The 22,622-nt window shown below is 44.8% G+C and overlaps 2 protein-coding genes across 8 annotated transcripts in view; both read left to right on the forward strand.

The window, feature by feature from the left end:
• The first annotated feature begins 1,529 nt into the window (after nt 1–1,529).
• MAPRE1 (microtubule associated protein RP/EB family member 1) lies at nt 1,530–12,770 on the forward strand. Of its 3 annotated transcripts, XM_065566350.1 has the most exons (8): nt 1,618–1,757; nt 2,703–2,826; nt 5,950–6,095; nt 7,319–7,526; nt 7,859–7,936; nt 8,121–8,239; nt 8,928–9,080; nt 9,465–12,770. In XM_065566350.1, exons 2-8 carry the CDS (start codon nt 2,706–2,708, stop codon nt 9,519–9,521), a joined length of 882 nt encoding a protein of 293 aa, XP_065422422.1. In that variant the 5' UTR covers nt 1,618–1,757; nt 2,703–2,705; the 3' UTR covers nt 9,522–12,770. The 3 variants fall into 3 exon arrangements, with proteins under 3 accessions (XP_005304926.1, XP_065422422.1, XP_065422423.1); XM_005304869.5 differs by lacking the exon at nt 7,859–7,936 and having other exon boundaries at nt 1,530–1,757; XM_065566351.1 differs by lacking the exons at nt 1,618–1,757; nt 7,859–7,936 and adding an exon at nt 2,234–2,421.
• Nucleotides 12,771–13,721: 951 nt separating this feature from the next.
• Nucleotides 13,722–22,622, forward strand: part of EFCAB8 (EF-hand calcium binding domain 8) — a 40,222-nt gene continuing 31,321 nt past the window's right edge. For 3 of the 5 annotated variants that reach the window (XM_024108895.3, XM_008172162.4, XM_008172159.4), the window contains exons 1-7: nt 15,298–16,983; nt 17,617–17,674; nt 18,633–18,807; nt 19,598–19,716; nt 19,940–20,043; nt 21,310–21,490; nt 22,513–22,618. In XM_024108895.3, the coding sequence (XP_023964663.2) occupies nt 16,865–16,983; nt 17,617–17,674; nt 18,633–18,807; nt 19,598–19,716; nt 19,940–20,043; nt 21,310–21,490; nt 22,513–22,618 (862 nt within the window). In that variant the 5' untranslated portion in view covers nt 15,298–16,864. Of the gene's footprint in view, nt 13,859–15,297; nt 16,984–17,616; nt 17,675–18,632; nt 18,808–19,597; nt 19,717–19,939; nt 20,044–21,309; nt 21,491–22,512; nt 22,619–22,622 lie in introns of those variants that run through there. The other 2 variants (XM_065566349.1, XM_042842580.2) reach the window with 2 other exon arrangements.

Below are 22,622 nucleotides of genomic sequence, written 5' to 3' on the forward strand. Positions count from 1 at the left end.
GGGCTGTGAGCTGGGGGGAAGCGATGAGCTGGGCACTGGAGGGCAGAGAGGCTGGGGGGAAGCGATAAGCTGGGGGTGGGGGGGAAGTGATGAGCTAAGGGCGGGGGGGGAGGGGCGGGGGGGCAGTGAGCCAGAGGAGAGGAGGGGCTGGGGGGTGGAGGAGGGGCTGGGGGGCAGTGAGCCAGGGGAGAGGAGGGTAGGGGGCACAGGGGCTGGGGGGAAGTGATAAGCTGAGGGTGGGGGGGCTGGGGGGCAGTGAGCCGGGGGGGAAGTGATAAGCTGAGGGCGGGTGTGTGTGTGTGTGGAGGAGGGGCTGGGGGCAGAGGGAAGCAATAAGCTAAGGGTGGGGTGGTGGAGGAGGGGCTGGGGGGCAGTGAGCTGGAGGAGAGGAGGGGCTGGGGGGGTGGAGGAGGGGCGGGGGGGTAGCGAGCCAGGGGAGAGGAGGGATAGGGGACAGAAGGGCGGGGGGAGGGGCTGGGGGTGGTGGAGGAGGGGCGGGGGGGTAGCGAGCTGGGGGAGAGGAGGGATAGGGGACAGAAGGGCGGGGGGAGGGGCTGGGGGCAGTGAGCTGGAGGAGAGGGGCTGGGGGGTGGAGGAGGGGCGGGGGGGTAGCGAGCCAGGGGAGAGGAGGGATAGGGGACAGAAGGGCGGGGGGAGGGGCTGGGGGCAGTGAGCTGGAGGAGAGGGGCTGGGGGGTGGTGGAGGAGGGGCGGGGGGGTAGCGAGCCAGGGGAGAGGAGGGATAGGGGACAGAAGGGCGGGGGGAGGGGCTGGGGGGCAGTGAGCTGGAGGAGAGGGCTGGGGGGTGGAGGAGGGGCTGGGGGGCAGTGAGCTGGAGGAGAGGAGGGATAGGGGACAGAAGGGCGGGGGGAGGGGCTGGGGGGCAGTGAGCTGGAGGAGAGGGCTGGGGGGTGGAGGAGGGGCTGGGGGGCAGTGAGCTGGAGGAGAGGAGGGATAGGGGACAGAAGGGCGGGGGGAGGGGCTGGGGGGTGGTGGAGGAGGGGCGGGGGGGTAGCGAGCTGGGGGAGAGGAGGGATAGGGGACAGAAGGGCGGGGGGAGGGGCTGGGGGGCAGTGAGCTGGAGGAGAGGGCTGGGGGGTGGAGGAGGGGCTGGGGGGCAGTGAGCTGGAGGAGAGGAGGGATAGGGGACAGAAGGGCGGGGGGAGGGGCTGGGGGGTGGTGGAGGAGGGGCGGGGGGGTAGCGAGCTGGGGGAGAGGAGGGATAGGGGACAGAAGGGCGGGGGGAGGGGCTGGGGGGTGGTGGAGGAGGGGCGGGGGGGTAGCGAGCTGGGGGAGAGGAGGGATAGGGGACAGAAGGGCGGGGGGAGGGGCTGGGGAGTGGAGGAGGGGCGGGGGGGTAGCGAGCTGGGGGGGAAGTGATGAGCTAAGGGCGGAGGAGGGGCTGTGAGCCTGGGGGGCGGGGCCGGGGATGACCCAGGAAGGGGGCGGAGTCTGGCAAGGTAGCCCGACCCCACCGATCCTCAGGCATCAACGAGGGGGCGGGGCTAAATAATATTACGTGACCCAAAAAGGAGGCCGTGCGGCGCCTTAGCAACGAGGGCTCGGCCCCGCCCCTTAGTAACTACTTCCCTCCTCGCCCCGCCCCGCCCCGCCCCGCCCCAACTTGAGGAAAGGTGACAAGCGACGCTCGCTGTAACGGACGCCGGGTGGTGACGCGAGCACGTACGGGCCGCGTGACGTGCTGCTCCCGGGCGGGGCCGGTTTGAACGCGGAGGAGACGGGGCAGAGCGGGGGCAGGTAACGGACTGCGGGCGGGCGGGATGGGCCCCGGGCCTGGGGGGGCCGGCAGGGGCCGGGCCGGGGGGGCTCGGTAGGGGAGGGGCCGGCAGGCTGTGAGGGACCGGCACGAGGCCCGGGGGTGGGGCGGGGCGGGGCGGAGCCGGGCCGGCCTGTGGGGGCAGCTGCTCCGCTCCCAGGTCACGCGTGTCGCCGCCCAGCGGGCAGGGCCGGGCCGGGGGCTGCGGCCGCGTGAGGCGCCCGGGGGGCTGCAGTGTCCGGGCCCGGCGGGGGGCGGTGTGGGGCCCTCGGCCGCTTTCTCTGCAGGCTGCCCGGGGCCGGGGGCTGGGCGGGGAGAAATGGGGGGCTCCTGCGTGCGCCAGCTGGGCCCTTCCCCGGGGGGGGACTCGGTCACCGCGAGCATCTCCCCGACACGGCCGTGCCGCCTCGCCGGTCTGGAGAACGGCGGCCCTGCAGGGCGGGGGGAGCCCCATTGCATCACGTGTCAGGGTGGAAGAGCGACTCTGAGCGGCGGTTTTCTGTTCTGTTCTCAGCCCTCGGGAGTGCACACGACATAATCCACTAGGAAACCTGCCTAGGAGCAGAGTGGACTATCCTTTCGGGCAGCCTTAGGGGAGATGGACAAGAGGACTGAACCAGCTCCTTACAGAGATGGTTCCTTTAGGTCAGGGTGGAAGCATACTAGGGGAAGTTTGGGGTGCCACTACCTGATCGGTCTTCCATGTCTTTCACAAAATACTAAACCAACTCTTCTCTGCTTCTGCTGATGTGAGGTACTTCCAGGAGCTAGTTCTGTTACCTGGCACTGTTAGAATCTGCTCTCTGTAGCAACAGGAGGGTGTAAATCCGGGTGTACGCTACTGTTCTAATGAGTCAAGTCTATAGCGGATCGTATTCCAACCATACTTTAGTATGAAACTTTCATCTGTGGTTTCTATCTTTCAGAAAATGGCAGTTAATGTGTATTCTACTTCAGTGACCAGTGATAACTTGAGTCGACATGACATGCTTGCCTGGATCAACGAGTCTTTGCAGTTGAACTTGACAAAGATTGAACACCTGTGCTCGGGTAAGGGGGCTGATGACAGGGCACTACTAGGGGTTTTAAGAGCATCTCTCTGGTTACAATCAAAAGGTTAATAAGTGTGCAAAGTGACTGACTGCAAGTATACAAAGTATAGTAGTCTGTCACTGGATCTTGCTTGATTTGAGACTTGCCAATCCTGAATCCCAAAATATAGCTCCTAGTTGTGAGTACAAAGGATTGCTTCTATAGCTTTGTGGAACCCGAAGACTTGTACGCTCTACTTTTGCCTTAGAACATAGGCAATGAGCGGAAAGTTCAAGGCTATTTCTTTTGACAACAGGGCTAAAGCTGGAAATTGTAAAACATGGTTATGATATGCCTTTACACTGCCATAACTACATGGTTGGTTAAAATCCTAGTATAGACAAATCCATAGTCAGAGTTAATCTGTCACTTTGCATTATAATTTGGCTGCATTTAATGTGAAAGGTGTATTTTAAGATATAGGACAAAAGTTCAGGGAAGGGAGACTAAAGTAATGTCATTGGTGTGGAGAGGGGAGGTTTCCTGGGAGAAACTGAATTCTAAAGAAGAAATTGAAATGGCTTTCATGGACAGGAAGTAGACTTTCCAAGCATCTTTCCATGTCAACACGAGAGAAAGATGGAGACTAGATTGTGGCCACTGTTTATAAATGTTGGTGGTGGCCGACTTCTCTGAACAACTGGTTACTAAAAAGATGAAAAGAAAAGTAAGGTGGGAGGCCTGGGAGGAGTTTAAAGATTGAACTGGGACAGCAGATGGATAGGACTTTGAAGGTGAGGTCAAGGAGCTCTAACTTAATGTGGTAAGGAGGCAAAGCCAACAAGGAGATTTGAGGTGATATAGTTGGAGTTGAGAGGATTTTGATATGGTGGTGTTTTGGATAGACTTGGACGGGAAGAGAAGGGTTATGGTACTGAAGAGTCACATTTTAAAGGAATTAGTTCTGGAAATTGAAACAAAAGGGTGTCTTTTGATGCTGATAAAAATGAAGTAACAGACCTCAAGACAGGATATGGGGAAGGGAAAAAGAGTTGAAGACTAAACCAAGGTTGTGAGCATGGGACACAGGAAAGGTAGTGGTAGGTAGATAAGGAAGGTGGAGAGGATCAGCAGAAAATAGTTCAGTTCTAGGAGGTGAGTTTGAGACCGTGACAGGACATTCAGTAGGTGTGAAACATGAAATTTCCTCATTTGACAAAGGAGGGGGAGAACTTGAGGTACATTTGGGAATTGTCAGCAGAGTTTGTGGCTGAATCCATGGAAACAAACTAGTACAGAGAAGCAGAAAGGAGAATGAGGTGCTATTAATAAGATGCTGCAGAAATGGTCAGCAAGGGTAGAAAGAACCAAAAGTACAGAGTTACAAGAACCAAAGAGTTGAGTTACCCAGTGTCCAAGGTTTTAAATCAGAATAAGAATAAAGACTCTTGGATTGCTGGTGACTTTCATTTAGGACCAGAAGATTTGGAACTCCATGAGAACTTCGCCCTGGGGAGTGAGAGAACCTACATCAGCTTCTGCAGAAGCTTGATTTATTTTTAAAGGTCTTAGATCCTACCACTCACAGTTGCAAAGAAAAACTATCAAATGCATACTTGCTATAAACTGCGTAGTGTCACTTTCCAGTGTCTGCAGACAGACCTTTCCACTGCTGCTGCTCATTTCTCTACAGAGTGAAATAAGCAAGATGAAACAGCGTCACTGCTGTTCGATGAAAACTGATTGGTCATATCAACTTTCTGAGGAATGTTATGTACAGCAGAGGCAGACACTGGAGTTATTCACTGAATAGGAGAAAAAGATGCTGGAAGGTTCAATTGCAGACACTTCTTTCCTATCTTAATTTGCACTATCAGGAGGCTATGGAGAAGGGAGAAGAAGCTCTGTTCCAATAACAGGAGGAGACAGTGGGAGCTCCCAAGCAGGAACAGCACCCTGATTGAATTTCCTGCATTCTCCACCTTCCTAACAGCTGCAGGTGGCATGACTAGACCACACATTAGGACAAAAGGGAATTTGGAATTCTATGTTCTTGGCAGTTAAACAGACTTCTTACAAACTTTCCACAAAAGTGTACCACCTGTCTTAGTATGACAGTTCAGGGTGTTTGGCTTCTGTTGCCACCAGTGAATGTGGACATGGACTCCTCTGGTATGTCAGGAAAAAAATAACCCCTCTAAGTTATGCCACATACATGGTAGGTGCCTGAACTATTATAGCTAGTTAACCTTCGAAACCTATTACTAAATACATATTACCTCTGCAGCCAACAATAAGGGCTGGAAACTGTTTTTTTTTAATTAAAATCTTTGCAGAATTTAAGTTAATACTTGCTGGGGAAAGATTTTTTTTTTTTTTTTTTTTTTTTTTTGAGAGTGGATTTCCTGCTCCCCTTGCAAGTTCTAATTGTAGTTATGGAGGGACTGGAAGGGAATGAGAGGTCTTTGAGGTGTGTGGAATGAAGCACTGGCTTTTTTGTTACTTTTATTATGTCTGGATTTTTGTTAGGGAGTGAGGATTGATATGGCCTTTGAACTCCTAGGGCACCAAGGGCTATGGATAAGTGCTGTTTGTTTTATTTATTTATTTTAATTTGTAAAATGATTTCTAATTTATTCACTAGGTAGAGAACCAAGTTTTCTTGCCTAGCTGAATGACAGGTTATCTATCCCACGCAACCCCACTGAGTTTATTGTTGCAGGCATGTCATGGCGCAGATCTTAGTTATATGTCCAACTAGTATGCTCACCCAGTGAATTATGGAGGCAATGTTATAAGGGTTCAGATCATAACAGGGACCATCTTGTATCCTTCATATTTCCTCTCTCTTACAGTAAATAGTCTGCCCAGAAGTCTCTGCTTCTGACTGACTTTGAATAAGATGTAGCCATGTTGGTCCCAGGATATTAGAGAGACAAGGTGGGTGAGGTAATGTCTTTTATTGGACCAACTTCTGTTGATGAAAGAGACAAGCTTCTGAGCTACACCTGAAGAAGAGTTCTGTGTAGCCTGAAAGCTTCTCTCTTTCACCAAAAGAAGTTGGTCCAATAAAAGATATTACCTCTCCCAACTTCTCTTTGTATAAGATGGCTTATGGAAACATTCTGTTTTTCTTGGCAGGTGCTGCCTACTGTCAGTTTCTGGACATGCTCTTCCCTGGTTCTGTAGCACTCAAGAAAGTGAAATTTCAAGCAAAGTTGGAACATGAATACATTCAAAACTTCAAGATTCTACAAGCAGGTTTTAAGCGAATGGGTGTTGACAAAGTAAGCTGGAATTGTAATTGGTTCTCCTTGCACTTGGGTGCATGCAATTTAGTTTCAGGTTATCAGTACTGCCAACTGCACAGCTGTATGAACCCTATGGCTTAGACCTGGATTTCTGTTTACATCTGGGTGTCTGCCAATCATCAGCTTAGATGAAGCACTTACCCTTCCAACTTCCCCAAATTGGAAATTGAGCTGCTAGGTTTGGATTTCTGGCTCTTACTAACTGAATGAGTTTCACTACCTGAAACATACATGCTTGTTTACAGACTACTGTTACAACTCTTCTGAGGTAGTGCAGTAGAGCTTCCTGCTCTGTTTGTGCCAGACATGTGGCCATAACCAATTGGTATGGTAATCCCAAGGACTGCAAGTTTTACTTCTTCCCACAAATTCCAAGCGGCTGTAGAGTAGACATGTGAAAGTGGTGCTTCACAGTTTGAATAACTTTTGCTTTCAAGGAAAGTGAAGTTTATTCCAGTAACGGGTACTGCATAGCAATATCAGTACAAGGTTTCAGTATTAACATTTCAATGTTATCTCTTATTTTGAGGGAACCTCATCTAAGGGTGAATAGATAGGTGCACTGAATGGATATAGACAATGGGCTAAGACTACTATTTAGTGTGACAACTGCATTAGTTTGTGCAGTTCTTGTCTAGTAAAAACTGGGCTGGACTGCTATGTCTCAAATCACTGAATAACCATCAGATGGCTAGCCTTGGTCATTGCCCGTTTGGACTGACCTCATACTTGTTGTCTATAGGCAAAAGGTTTTTAATAATTCTCTGGCTTTTTTCACGCGAGGTGGGGTGGGGGAGAGAGGAACCACCCCAAAACTGGGTGTTGAGTGTGTGTGGAGGTGGGCCAACAGGTGAGACTTGGAATTAAGTTAAGATATTAGAATAGGGAGAGATGGATGGACTTCAGCAGAGGAGGAGCAAATTTGACATTGGAACTCATTGCAGAAATTCTTATTGCCTAATGGTATAAGACGTGATAGTCGCCACTCAACTTTAAGGGTCCAACTATCTCTCCATTCCAACTAGTGGAGAAAAATCTTTGACCACTCCCGTGTTTAAATACATAAGAGAAATCCTCCCTGGACTTGGACTACGAATTGCATGTACACAATCCTGAGCACAATCTGACTTTGTAGAGCTTGCTCTTTATTCTCAGAATATTTCCCTCTGTTTAACCAGCTTTATTTTCCCCTCCCCCAGATAATCCCTGTGGACAAATTAGTGAAAGGAAAATTTCAGGACAATTTTGAATTTGTTCAGTGGTTCAAAAAATTTTTTGATGCAAACTATGATGGGAAAGAGTATGACCCTGTTGCGGCTCGACAAGGCCAAGAAACAGCTCCAGCACCCACCCTTGTTGCTCCAGTACTGAACAAACCCAAGAAAGCTCTCAGTTCCGGCAGTGCAGGTAAAGGAAACATTGAAGGTCTTCTGAAAGTCTTTCTAATTGATAAGAGCTTCAATAACCTAAATAGCAAAACTAACTCATTGCTTAATTTCAGTGCATTAAATTGTGGTAGTTTCATAGCTTTCTTCTATTTCACAAAGATTCCAGTCTCTCAAAACACAGAATCAAATCATGATACATATGCCTGAGATCACACTATAGTGCTAAACTTCTTATCTCATGGAGGCTAGAAAGCTCTTTTCCATGTGAGACACTTAATCTGTTGGTTTGGCATGGCAGGCATCTTCAAGTCAGATAGTGTGTAACCATTAGAATTGCTATACCTCTTCTAGATGACAGTTACCTGGGAGCCACAGAAATGAAGGCTGCAAGAACAGATGCTTCTTCCTTAAAGAAAATGGCGATGATTGGTACCAACACCCTTGCCAGGGAGAAGGGACACTTCACATGGGGAGCTTGGGGCATTTCTTGCTACATTACACTGGCTTTCAAATTCTTCCCTGTTCTATCTAAGCATGGATGGAAATAACTCCTATGGGGGCTTGGTTCTAAAAATGATTAGGCTAAGAATTAACACTGCATCTTACCTTCTAGCTCCTCAGAGGCCCATTGTTACTCAGAGAACCACAGCAGCTCCTAAAACTGGCACTGGAATGGTTAAAAAGGCTCCTGTGGGAATAGTAGAGGATGAATCAGCAGAGCTGATCCAGCAGGTTAGTGTTAAACCTGTGGACTGTAAAGTTAAGTGAAAGTGCTTTAGATTAATCTACACGAATCTTTATTTAAGTTAAGAAATGACTGGGTCTTGGAAATTTAGCAAATAATTCAAATTCCTTTTGCAACATGGCATACACACACACACACACACACACACACACACACACACACACACACACACACACACACACACACACACACACACACACACACACACTCTTAAATCCATTACATGCTGATACTTCATCCTGCAGTGCTGTTGCAGACATCTAGCGGCATTGCAGTTAAACTATGAACAGCTGCTGCTATCCTGCAGTAGTCAGTGTGAGATGTCATGGGTCACACTCTTATAAGCTAAACTGACCTCATGTAAATGGTAATTTAGCCTCTAAAAGAATAAGCCCTGCAGGTGGTTGGGTTTTTATCTGTGTGAAGTAGTGATCCCTTAACATTTGCAAAGAGGACCACCCCTTATGTGAATTGGACATCTAGCACAGAAATAGAACATATAAGCTAAACTGAATGTCAGTAATAAACCAGTGCAGTTCTTGATTATTCCCAAAGTGCTCTCATACATCACAAAAAATCTGCTTTTTTTGTGAACTATAAGAATCTTGCTTTCTGAGTAAATGCTTTGTGGACTTCTCTCTGGTGGAGAAATGATCATGTGTGACTCTTTGGCAGATCAATGTATTGAAACTTACTGTTGAAGATCTGGAGAAGGAGAGGGACTTCTACTTTGGCAAACTGAGAAATATCGAATTGATCTGCCAAGAGAATGAAGGGGAGAGTGATCCAGTGTTGCAGAGGATTGTGGAAATTCTTTATGCAACAGATGTAAGTCTGCCTTTACATAAATACTAGTTGGCAAGCGGGCAAATTTTCTCTAACTAGAAGTCTTCCATGAGGCCAATGCCCAATCTTGCTTTCTTCTATGTGCTTTGGGGTAGGCATCTTTTGTACTAAAGCTCTAGATAGTATCCTTGTGGTTACGCCGGAGATTGTCTGAATAGAAAACTACTTGAAATTCCGTGACAACTGGATCCAAGATTTGAGAGGGAAAATCTTTCTAGTGTCATAACTGGTCTTTCATAAGTGAGTGTATACCTCCTTGACAGTATCCCAAGTAAAACTGCAGGGAAGGGTATGTGCAACTAGCTGGATCAGTGGGCCTGATTTGACATCTGCTTCCATTAATACATTCTTTCTTTCCCCCTTCAGGAAGGCTTTGTGATACCTGACGAAGGAGCACCACAAGAGGAACAAGAAGAGTATTAACAGTCCATATACTGTACCAGCAGAGCAGGAACATCAGAATTCTTTGCCCCAAATCATGTGCTTAACTGTAAAATACTCCACTTTATTATTCTTAGAGGACTCACTGGTTTCTTTTCATAAGCAAAAAGTACCTCTTCTTAAAGTGCACTTTGCGGAAGTTTTACTCTTTTCCAATGGGTTTGAGTTAGGAGCTCTTTTTTTCACTTCGTAGCAGAACAGAATTAACATCTAGTTGGTATATTTAGGGAATAAGGTTGAATATTTTGAAGCTTGCTGCGGAATTGTTTGGTTGCTGGTAAAACATTGGTTTGTGGAAAGTCTTTTCTTCTGTACCTTACTGAGGTGGAGTGTGTAGTAGAGAAACTAAACACTGACTCACAGATTGCGTTAATGTGAAATTGCAGCAGAGAACTTTTAATAAAAATGCCTTAAGAGTATTTAAAATATGCTTCCATATGCCAAATTATAAAGTAATGTGACAGGAGATTTTATGTGCTTCATACTGGGGTTAGAAAGTGTCTAACTTACACTGCTGTCTGGGCGGCCTTGTGCGGCAATGTGACTACTCAAAAGGGGCTAGTAAAATAAAACTCCATCCCTGTGTAAAGCCGCTCACTAAGTTGTTAGTTCTCAATGACAAAATAGGCCTTAATGTTGCCTGTCATAAGATTGGAGGGAGTATGAAGAGCTCAGACAAACATGTACAAATTATCTTGAGTGCTAAATCCTTCTCTGGCATTGTGGCTAACAACTTTGCCAAACTTGTGTACTATATTTTCTGAGAAATAACATGGATCTAGTTGTATTGCCTAGAAGGTTCTTCAAAAGTTACTCGCTTCACTCTCTGGATCATTTTTCTACTTGTCCTGTCTCCTATTTTTGTGGTGTCCTTTCTGGTATGTTTGTTTCTGGTTTCCTCTTCTCTCCCCCATCCTAGAGTACTGATTAAACCAATGGATCTAACAGAACTTGCATTATGCAAGTGTCTTGGTTGTATTAAAGGGAGTGAGTGGGTTGAGGATATACCTATTTTGTGCCTGTTGGGAAGTCTTCCTCAGCCCTTGGTGTATCTTAATAGTGATACTTGCCAGTACAGTAACCTACTGGGGACAAAACAAATATGTTAGCTAATAGAAAAGCTAATGTTGCAGAAAATACAGTACCCAGACTAACTTTAATATTAATATTTAAGATACTTTATTCTTGAACTGTCCCTTCCTTTGCTATCAAGTTCCTCTCATTGCTGTTTGTGTTTGGCAAGAACCCACAGGACATCTGATCCACCCACACTGAGTCTGATCAGTCCTGATATGCTTGTATGCATTGGTTTCTGGTTGTAGCTTGTCCTAAAATGTGTGTAGAAGGCGAGCGTTTTATGGTAACTGTTGTGTACTGCATGAATCTTTGTGAAATTCAGAGGAAAACCCAATTTCAGTGAATGCCAAAAAAAAAAAAAAAAAAAAAAAAGCAAGTAACTAGCCATTGTTTAAAATTCCAGTGGTGCTATTTCTCTTGTGGCCTTCTAGACTTTTGTTGCCCTAAAATTCCATTTTACTGAAAAACCATATTCCACCTGGATTTTTCTTGACAGGGTTTTTTCTACTTTAAGCCGTTTCTAAATAAAGTTCTGTATTTCAAGAGTGTCATGTCTGCTGGAGTCGTCATGTTCTGGGGATATGATTAGATTAAGCAAAGGATCCTGGTATTTTCAGTCTGAAGCTACATAACTTGCAACATTGGCCTTCATCCTCAAATCATAGCTCCATTCCTTGCTCAAATTACTGCTGCATTAATTTTTTCTTGGGGCTTCTGTTGGGAGAGAACTTCTTTTGGTATCTTAAGCTTACAGCCAATACAAATCATAGTTGGACTGTAGGCTTCCCCTTCCTTTGGTGTAATGTAGTGGTGCAGTGTAACAGCAACATTGGTCTGTTTCTTTGTATCTGACTTGTGAAGTCTAATGCACTGCATTACTAGAACACCAAAGTTAAAAGAATACCGTGTTTTTGACCTTGGGTTCTGTCACCAGCCTCTCTGAGCAAACATAATATCTTGTAACTTAGTCGTCTTGTTAAGCTTGCCGTAAATTTCAGTGAGCCAAGCCTTAATGTTAGACTAGAACTAACTAGCTTCTGCAGAAACAAATGCTAATGTGTCATGTCTAGCCTTTTAAAAGTTCTGATAAATCCCCCAAAGTCTTGCCAGTATTCATGTTGGCAAACTTTGGAATGGTCCATCGAGGTCTTAGCTTAAGGAATAGTTATTGATGGCAACAAAACTAGTACTGCAGTGTGAAAGTGCATTGGTAAAACTGGGTTTTGATGCACATAAAATCTTCTCTACCATTACTTATTTGGTATGAGATCAAAAACTTACTGTCTTTCAACTTCTGATAAGTGTGTACATCATTCTGTTATCCTTTCTGCATACTCAAGGCAAAGTAGCAACATGTGGCTTGTGTGACCTGCCATGGGAAATTACATTTTTAGGCTTTCCACATTTTGTGAAGGGTCAGCTACGTGCTATGGATCATTGTGGTTTCACCTTTGTATCGCAAGATCCCACCTGGTGAGGAGCAAGGATGGATCCAAATTTACCATGACACTAGATGAGTTGCGCTGTGATCAATTTGACCTCTGCTTCTGCCAAAAGCAAACAAATCTCTTATGCTAAAAAGGAAGGAATGATGGGAATCGTAGAAATACTACTGGTGCTCCTTGACTACAAAATTGACCACAACTCAATGTGGAAACTTTGAATCTTGCAAGTCAAAGTCCGGTGAAATTTCAGATTGCTGAATCATTCCCTAATATACCAAGAAATGACAAGTCATAAATAGAATTTGGAAATTTATAATACAGGTAACTTATTTACAAGGTTGTATCATAGACTTTTTGGGCAGTTTTTTATAATTTCCTTGCTGGAAAGCAGATAACCAGAATAAACTTAAAACTCAAGTGACTGCTCTGACCTGGTACAGCATTGGCTGATAGATGTTAAGTGCTTTTCTGCTGGAATGACTATTTCAGAAAACAACCTTTCTTAGATTTAGTTTTATCGGTTATCTGAAACAAACAAAATGGAACAACCAAAAGCTTATATCTGTCTTTCTGTACCCAGGGTGTCTTACAGGTGTGCACTCAGATTTTTTAACTTAATTGTTCAATCTTTTCAAAATTCCTGGTTTGCAATGACAATTCTTACTGTAACTGTTAAAAGGCTCCAAATAAAAGCCAAGAATTTACATCACTCATTTGTCTATTAATATTTAATGTGACCACTGTTGCACTGACAAATGATATCCTGTTTTTGCTTTTGATGTTAGCACACACGACACATTTATAGAATTGGCTGAAATTGAACTAGTACTTGGGGGTCCTCATAGCCTGGTGATTTGAGCACTGCTGGGAGCTAGGAAGTAGTTCTGATCATAGCTCTCTCCCGCCTCTACTGTGCTTACTAAGATGGGGCTATATCTCAGAGGGTTTGAGGATGAGCTGGGAATTGTTTATACAGTGCTCTGACTAAACTGGGTCCTGAAGACTTACATAATTCTAAAGAAAAATGGCACTATGCAATGCTCTATGAATTACTGAGCTTAGTAATGAAAATTATGCAGCTATTCCCATCATTACTGTAAACAGCTCATCTACACTTGTGCAATTAAGAACCTTAGCCTGTTGTGCAGGAAACTCTTAAACTGCTTCTACAGCACTGAAGACATAATGTGTAAGTACTGAAGTCTTCTAATACTACCCACACATGGTCTGCAATACATCTACTCTGGCAGAATAGGGCTCTTAAACAGATGCCTGCCATGTGGATTATAGTCTTGTGATATGGAGCAGAGGGTGACAGCAGCCCACCTAGTCATTGTAAGATAAATTCCTACTGCATTTCTGTTAAGAGGGTGCCAGTCCCTTGTTTTTGGAAATTGCTTGACTTTCCAGAGCAGCTTCATTGTATAGTTACAAAAGATGGCAGCAGTTTGTATGTAACTAGGAGCAAACTGAAGTCTTAAATGTCAGAGACCTAAACAAACTGTGATGTGGGTTCCAGAGCAGCATAGCTTAGATGTGATGCTTTCAGCTTAGAATTGCCAGGTATAAAATCATGGCTGAGGGTTTTTTTTTCCTTTTCCCTTGCTGCTTTTTCTTACAAGTTGGGTGGTATAATTGATTCAAAGATTATTCTCAGAGTTCCATCTTTGAAAGATAACTTAATTTTTCCCTTTGCAGATCATCTTTGGGTTTTGACATATGAAGATTCGAAAGGACTTAAAAACCTGAGCTCTTATCCAGATAAATTATCTGTTGGTGGAGGATCTCTAACGGCCTGTATGCATTCTACTGCTTTTCTCCCTTCCCTGGTTATAGGACTCTTCTCATGATTAGTGCAGTGTCTGTGTCTTGTTCTCCCCATGTTATGGTGGAAGAGCTTTATGAAAGGTGGTGGTCTAGCAACACCTCTTGCTCATTAACAATTCCTGTGAAGTTAGGTTGGGAATTCTTTGGGATGGGAGATAGGACTGGTGCTTGGGGGCCCATGATTGGCTTCTGCAGCCACTTGTTTTATTAGATGGGGGTAGTTTCTGCCAGCTGTGATGACTGAATAGTTCTCTGCTTCCTTTACCATGGTGGCATATTCCTATGAAAAGCCTTTGTGCTGTTATTGGATGGGTTCAGGGCATACTTTGTCCCCCTGACATCCTCGCTTTCTTTTTATGGGCTTCACCAAGGTTCACTATTGAGAATCAGGAAATGATCTTCCTGTCCTGAGAGGGGGAAGCTTGATGTTAGTGGTCATCTGGTGATCCTACTGTTCTATTGACTTGTTAGCCCTTTGGTCTCACAGCTGGGCAGTTTTCCTTCCTAGTGTGTGTTGAAAACTTAGGATAAAACACTTACACAGACCAGTCGGCTTTAGGGGTTCATTCATAAGAATGGTCTGACCCAGTATGCCCAATGGTCCGTGTAGCCCATTATCCTGTCTTCTGACAGTGGCCAGTGCCAGATGCTTCACAGGGAATGAACAAAACATGGACATTCAATAGAGTGATCCATCCCCTGTCACCCAGTCTCAGCTTCTGGCAAACAGAGGTTATGGACACTATCCCTGCCCATCCTGGCTAATAGCCAGTGATGGACCTATCCTCCATGAATTTCAGTTCTTTTTTCGAACCCTGTTATAGTCTTGGCCTTCACAATATCCTCTGGCAAAGAGTTCCACAGGTTGACTGCGTTGTGTGAAGAAATACTTCCTTTTGTTCGTTTTAAACCTATTAATTTCATTTGGTGACCCTAGTTCTTGTGTTATGCAAATGAGTAAATAACACTTGTTTACTTTCTCCACACCAGTCATGATTTTATTAGACCTCAATCATATCCCCCCTTAGCAGTCTCTTTTCCAAGCTGAAAAGTCCCAGTCTTATTAATCTCTCCTCATATAGAGAGATTCCATACCTCTAATCATTTTTGTTGCCCTTTTCTGAACCTTTTCCAATTCCAATATATCTGCACGCAGTATTCAAGATGTAGGAGTATCATGGATTTATATAGAGGCAATAAGATGTCTTATCTATCCCTTTCTTAAGGATACCCAACTTTCTGCTTGCCTTTTTGACGGCTGCTCCACAGTGAGTGGATGTTTTCAGAGAACTATCCACAATGATGCCAAAATCTTTCTTGAGTGGTAACAGCTAATTTAGACCCCATCATTTTATATGTATAGTTGAGATTGTTTTCTAATGTATGTTCTCTGCACCTATCAACTTTGAATTTCCTCTGCCGTTTTGTTGCCAAGTCACCCAGTTTCATGAGATCCCTTTGTAACTCTTTGCAGTCAGCAACTACTCAAGATAGTAGTTTTGTATCATCTGTAAACTTTGCCACCTTACTCTTTACCTCCTTTCCCAGATCATGTATGAATATGTTGAACAGTATACTCTCCAGTTGGGATGGGTGAAGACCTTGGTATTTGGTGGTTGTAGCTGGAAAGTGGGATATGTGTGATGTCCTCAATAGCAATACCTACCAAAAATTGGAGAGACCCCGGGTAAAACCTATAGCTTTCATATTAAACAAGGGAATGGGAGGTTTAAAACTCATTTTGGATACCCCTACTTCACTCAAATAGCTGAATTAATAGTTGGAAGAAAAAAAATTATTTGTGAAAAGGATCTGGGTGTTGAATCTTTATCTAGAGGCTAAGAACTTCCAAGGCACAAGTCAGTGTTGTCCTAGAGAGGCTTCAACCCAAACAGGTACAAAGCTAAATTTGACCTTCCTGATATTACTAAGATGAAGGGAAAACCCCTTTGTTTAAGGTTGAAGCAGCCACCTTATTTCTACATGGTATACAAGTAAAATATTGGCACAAACCCATTCTTTGCCTGCAGGCCATTGTGACGTGATCTGGAAGACACTGGTGTTTGTCAGAAGACATGCTTGTCTCTTTAAAGCAATTTTTTCTCAGTCATTTAGTAAGCTTGGCTAGCTTTCAGACAGCAGCCTTTTAAAAATCTGTGTCTGACCTGTCAGGAAATGTAGAAAACAGGAACTGAGGGTGCTTTTCTGAGGTCTGCAAGAAATTTCAGCAAGGCCCCGGAAGAGTGATGTCCTTTTGCAAAGTAGCTTCATAAACTGGTTGCCTCTTAATCTTTCAGGATCTCTGTGAATCTACTGCTGTTCTAATGGGAGCTACAAGAACAGTTATCCAGGAAGCTTTAAATAATGTGGGATTATAGTAACATAAATCTCAATATAATCTCAACTTCATGATTCAATATTTTATATCAAATAAACAAGCAGCAGGTTGGCCTAAAATGGAGGAACAATTGAGATGAGATCATCTCAACAAATCTAAAGACAAACCTCATTTCAGCTTGGTTTTCTCTCAATCATCCCGCCACTGGGAGGTGAGGGGCGGGTTTAATGACAAAGACCAATGGGAGTCCTGACACTGGATCCGTTGCAGAGACTGCTCTCCTAGCAGCCCTTGAAAAGAGCAGGAAAAGGAAATCCCTGGAAATGGCCTCTGCCATGTTCCTCTCTTGTGTTCTATGGATCCTTTGTAGAGCCCCTGCCTCAAGTCATCTCTGGTGCATATGTGCGTAGGTGTGTGCTCCTTATGGAGCAATGGAAGAGGAATTCCCTCTCCCCATCCAGCTGCTTTGAGGGAGAGGGATAGAGATGGGCTGCTCGGTGGCTTCTTGGCATGGAGACCTCCATCCAGTCTTTCTAAGGAAGAGAACCCCTTCCAACAGAGACTGGGGAAAGCAATCTGCCTGAAGTTCTGTGGATGAAGTCACAAATCCAAAGGTGACATCATAGTTGAGTCTGTTGATGGCCGTCCCCAGTGGATACACAGCAGGAACAGGGAGAATGTCTACTTCTGAGAAACTGAGCAGCTGTTTGATGGGCTCAGAGACTCATAGGATCAGTGTTCATCCCTCTGTGGCATGGTGAGTGATGAAAGACAGGACACCCAAGGAACTTTGCTTTTCACAATACCTAGTTAATTTATTGCTGCTTCTCTGAGTCACCCTCCAGTATAGTAACCCCTTCTATTAATCAAGCCTTCCTCCTTGCTAGGATGATATAGTGAGTTAGTGTGTAAGTGCATTGAAATTCTCTCCTAATTTCCCCATCTGTAAAATGGGAATAAAAATGTCTCTACCTTCTTGGACATTGTAAGGGTTAAATCGAACTTGTAAAACAATAAGGACCTGCACATGCAGCTCCCATTGACTTTAGCTGGACTTTCTGCATATATCTGAAAATCAGGCCTTAAATAACTTCAATTCAAGGTGCTTAGCACCTTTTATGTCAAACCCTTCCATAGCTACCAGGATGTGAGTTCAGGATTACATAGCTCCGCAGTAAGAACTACTGACATCGTAGTACCTAAAGCAGTATAGAGAGTGTCGTCTCTTACTTCAGGTTACATTAATTTATACTGGAATTACTTTAATACAAATATTAATACCTGAATAGCCATTTTAAGGGTTGAAAGACTTGCAGCCTTATTAATGATTACAATCTCTCTCCCACCCCCAAAGCAAATACAGCTACATTTTATCTGTTTGAAATTTCAGGGTAGACAACGATTCTGAAGACGAAGGAAGCCTTAAACAGTATCAAATGGGGCAAAAGGTAAATGAGCAGTGATGGTATTGATGGACACAGTGTTATATGGAAAAGGGCTGTTATCAGATGTTCCTAAAATGCAAATGGAGCAGGATTGATGTGGTGATATTTTCTTAACTGTACACTGTATTTTCTTAACTGTGGAAGGTTAAATCATACAGTATCAGGGCTGGAAGGGAATGGTTTCCTGCTTTTAAACCCCGATGTGCCCAGTTCATCTCGGCTTTGGGGCTAAACTCTGTGCCGTTGCTGAGCGGGTGCAGGGAATGTTGGTTTGATGCTTATTTTGCACCTTTCCTCTCCTGGACCAGCGAGGGGCTTATTCAGCTCGCAGCACAGATTGAAACAGCCTGAGTGCTGGGCTGATTTGCACCCAGCTTGCCTGTGACAAATAGGCCCGTGTAGCAACTGGGAATCGACAGCGCTTAGCCATGCCTGCTTGTTTCTGGGATTGCCTTTGCCATGTCCCTTGTGCCAGGGTCTCCTGCTGAGAACGGCAGAGAGCTAGCGATGCCAGTTGTACCCCAGCCAACGAAGCCCTCTATGTAAAGTAATTGCTTGGTGGCAGCTATAAATTGGGTCCTGTATTTCTTAAGTGATTTAAAATTAATGATATTGTAGTAATGAAATGGGGCTTAAGTGAGAGTTGTGGTGCATAAGACCTTGTGTGGCGTTTCTGCACTGTCATGGATTTACCCCTGTTGAAGTCTGTGGGGCTACTATCAATAGTGAGGACTACTTCCATGAAAAAGAGTTTCCAGAACTGGACCTTCAGTTTCTAAGGTCTTCTGGGCAGGGGCCAGTTCTCTGCTTATCTGTATACGCTCTCATAAGGTTACTGCTTATAAGATGTTTACTGTCTTCCTGCTCTTGCCCCATTTATATAAGACATGAGTAAAGAGGGCTCTCTTGGGTGTAATAAAAGCTCTGCACATGCTGTTCTTGATCCTAACTGTTTTTTCAGCTCACTGGACTTCTGAGCAAATCTGTCTCGAGCTGCTCATCTCCCAAACAAATACTGAGGTTCCCAGAATCCACTGATACCTCCCGTGCACAGCAAGTTGAGGACCAGATCAATTATGAGCATTTGCAAAAATTGGAGCGATCATTCCGGGAAGCGGACTTAGACAAGGGTGGAGGTGATGATGCAGCATTTCCCAAAGCATTTCAGTTTCTAGAATAACTGTGCTCTTTTGGTCACTTTTTTTAGTTTCATAGCTATCTCTGTTGCTGCTAGGAAGCATGCAGTCTACACAACAGCATCCACCAGAATTAGTCCCTTCAAGCTTCATCAGTTACTTTGGACCTGCTTTTTTCCACTGAAGAGGTCTTCAGCTTACCTCTCACAGCGAGTCTATATCACCCATTCTTTGTGATAGCTTTGGGTTTCTGTCTGGTGAAGCAGACACAGATTTCCTCTTCCTCAATTGTTAGATGTAGGTTTGTGTCCCATAGTTCTATGGTACAGAAGTCAAGCTTAATATTCAGGAAGCCAAGAGAACAAATTTACCACTCTCTAATTAGGTTTGGTTTAAACAGGGTAAAATCACATATTGTAATAATGACACTAATACTTCCATAGCATTTTCCAGCTGAAAATCTTGATTTCTTTATGAGCATAAGTTAAGCCTCGCATTGCTCCAAGTTCTGACTCAGGTTTAGACACTCTAGGAAAATCTTAGTTAGGGGCCCCTGTTCAAAAATCTGTTTGCCTAGGACCAGACTTTCAAAGAAGTTCTGCACTTATTAGGTGCCTACCAGTGTGCACAACTACTGCAGATGTGCATGCAGATTGGGAAATTGCATATGTAAACAGCTAATTTATAAGCATTTGTACACATCAATGTGTTACAATTTATTGCAACTGTGTAAGTGTGAGCAAGTTAGATACCCAATTGCGTGCTGAATATACTGTGCTTATTCTCCCAGGGCTGGATCTTAAGGAGTTCCGCAAGGCAATGAAGAAGATAATGGACAATATTACGGAAGAAGATATTGATATCATATTTATGAAAATTGACACTGATTGTGATGGCTCCGTGGGCTGGGTAATATTGTGCTCTAATGAAAGAGAATGGTGGTTGTGTAGCAGTGGCAAAAATTTCCTGATTTTTATTTACCTTGGTTTAATGTTGGGGGAAGGCAGTGTTTCCTGCCATTCCTGTTATCTTTGCCATAGTTCTTGCTGTATCTGTCAGCACCATAGAACTTGAGATAATTAATTCTGCTCTCCTTTTTATATGGTGCTGATGAAATTGTTCTCTCTCACAGGAAGAATATCTGAACTATATATTGCGAGAGTACAGAGGAAAGGATGACATGCTGAAAAACAAATCTCCTCTGCTATTTCAGACACCCATGAAAATCATTCCAGTGTAAGCTCTTAGCCATTATTGTCTGAGGAGGAGTGATCCACATTAAAGCTGCTTGTATTTGTCTTCCAGTTTAGTGTCCTAGCTGCGAAAAATGTCTTTTTTAAAATCAGGTATTTAACAGCAAATGGCAAACATGTGCATCTTCCCATATGAAATTGGCTTAATAAACTAGCCTCTAATCATTTAAGGAACAACCTCTATTAAAGATTATAGCCTAGGTGAAATGGCTGCTTGAGATGAATTCCCGTCAGTATTTAATCAGTCTCAGTAGGATATTGTGAGTATAACTAGGGCCGCATTAGCTTATTGCTGTTATAGCAACAAACCTGAACATGAGAAACGACAACACTCCCTTCTCTGGGGGTCACTTAAAAGTGAGGAGTTGCTTCTTTCTCAGACCGGCCGGTGTGATACCACTTGGGGTTGGTGCTATGATGAATAACTGAGAGCGAGTGTGGTGAAATATGGTTAACTTCTCTTGCATGCTTGCTTCTGACTTAATTTTGTTTGAACTCAAATCCTCTCCAGCCCAGCCAAAACTCTCCCCCCAGCCAATGCATCCCCTTTCCTTTCTACCTGGATAGAGCCTGGGAATAGATGAGCTTTGCAGCATGAACTGAAGGCTAGCAAATTCTGGGGAAGCATGCTCCGGAGCCATGGAGACTCTGGGCTGACTTCAGTTTCTAGGGTGTTAAATAAAGGGACAGGTGGTCTGTTGTTGTCCAGGCCTCTCAGAAATGGGTGCACTGTAAGTACTTCAGTCATAGTGTCTCTTCTGATCTTAAACCTATGATCGTCTAGTCTGTCCTGTCTAATACAGGGGTTTTCAAGCTGCACGCAAAGGCTCGGCCCATCTGAACTAACAGTTTGTGGCCAGCTTGAAAAAAAAATCCCATGTGATGTGTCCGGGTTTCAAATTATTTCCACACAGGCCAGTCCCTCCGACAGGTATTTTCTTCTCTGTATGTGCTGTAATGTATCTTTGTGCTAAGGGGTTGGAGACATCACAGCGTGAACACCTGCAACCTTATAACCTTATAGTGTGAAAATCTCCTTCCCACTCCCACCACTTCGCCTTGTGTCTCTCTCCCTTGGTGAGGCTGAGACTGACTTAACTTGCATCAAAAACTCCTGAGCTTGGGGACCTGAGTTTCTAATTTCTGCTAAGTGCTTTCAGTCCTTGTTTGCCCACCTGCTCCATTCCTGCCCTCTGCTTCCTGACCGTTCTGCTCTATTTCTCCTATCTCACTCCTCTCCCTTGCTCAGGAGCCAAGGCCAGGAAATCATCAAGGTGCAGTTTTTCCCAAGCCAGGGCCGGGCAAGGGACAGGGATGAAAAGGCCAAGAAAAGTAGCGGTTGGAATCTGTCAGGGCGATTCCTGACGGTCAGCAGGGATGGAATCTTACTCTACTGGAGTGACACGTTCAAACTGCTCCGCACTGTCCAGGTACATGGCTCGTGAACCTGATGGAAATGAAGGGCTAGATTCTCTCTAATCCACATAATGCAGGGCTCTAAACCTTTCCCAGACCATGACACCCTCCCATTTAGCCATCTAGAAACGAGGTCGATGTGGCCTCCCTGGGAGTCTCAACCCATGCCCTCATGGAGCTTGTATTCACAGTGCCGATGTCTCCTTTGCGTATGTAGTGCTTATTCTGCATGGGTGACATCCCATTGCCATGAGTGGCGATTCCACAAGCGTGGGTGCATCACAGAGCCCCCCTCCCCCACTGCAGATGAGAGACCCACAGCGTGGCTCGGAGGGGAGAGTTTTGCCCATTGTATGAAGTATTTCTAAATCACCAAATCACTTTAGTCAGTGGGGAGGCAGTGCTGTGCTACGCTGGGGGGAGGGATAGCTCAGTGGTTTGAGTATTGGCCTGCTAAACCCAGGGTTGTGAGTTCAATCCTTGAGGGGGCCACTTAGGGATCTGGGGCAAAAATCTGTACTTGGTCCTGCTAGTGAAGGCAGGGGGCTGGACTCGATGACCTTTCAAGGTCCCTTCCAGTTCTAGGAGATGGGATATCTCCATTATTATTATTATATTACGCTGGACATGGCTAGCACTGAGGGTGGGGTCAAAGCCTTCTCTTCTGGATTGTCAGCACTGTCAACAAACCGAATATTGAGGGCGTATAAGGGGAAAATGTACTGTTTCTCATGGAAGGGATATTGCTCACTAATTTCCCTGGAGAATCTCTTCTTTCTATCATTTCAGCAGTAAAACTCCTCCTGTTTAAAAATAAGTGCTGGTCTGGAGCTCTCATTCAGGGTGGAAAATACCAGAGTTGCTGCTAACCTAAGGGGAAATTCTCCTCAGGTCAGACAGCGAGCACAAGGCCTATGCATTGCTTACATCCGGCTTAAGCCTGATGCATGGTAGTGCTTTATTATATGAGCTTTGAGTGGGATTTGCAACTACTTTGTGGTTACTTGATTTTCAATGTGTTTCCTCTTCTGTGTAGCTTGACCAGTCTGGACGACGGCCCAGTCAGCAGATGTGGGTCACTGACATGGTGTGTCTGTCTAATATCAACCTGTTGGCAATAGCATCTACTGATCAGATTATTGGTAA

The sequence above is a fragment of the Chrysemys picta genome, chromosome 13, assembly GCF_011386835.1.
Source record: "Chrysemys picta bellii isolate R12L10 chromosome 13, ASM1138683v2, whole genome shotgun sequence".
NCBI lineage: Eukaryota > Metazoa > Chordata > Testudines > Emydidae > Chrysemys > Chrysemys picta.

What these genes read in the sequence shown, in the direction of transcription:
- MAPRE1 (XM_065566350.1), top strand. Translation starts at nt 2,706, where the DNA reads ATGGCAGTTAATGTGTATTCTACTTCAGTGACCAGTGATAACTTGAGT. An exon ending in GATTGAACACCTGTGCTCGG is followed by an intron (nt 2,827 to 5,949) that starts GTAAGGGGGCTG and finishes TTTTCTTGGCAG; the next exon opens with GTGCTGCCTACTGTCAGTTT. An exon ending in CAGCAGAGCTGATCCAGCAG is followed by an intron (nt 8,240 to 8,927) that starts GTTAGTGTTAAA and finishes ACTCTTTGGCAG; the next exon opens with ATCAATGTATTGAAACTTAC.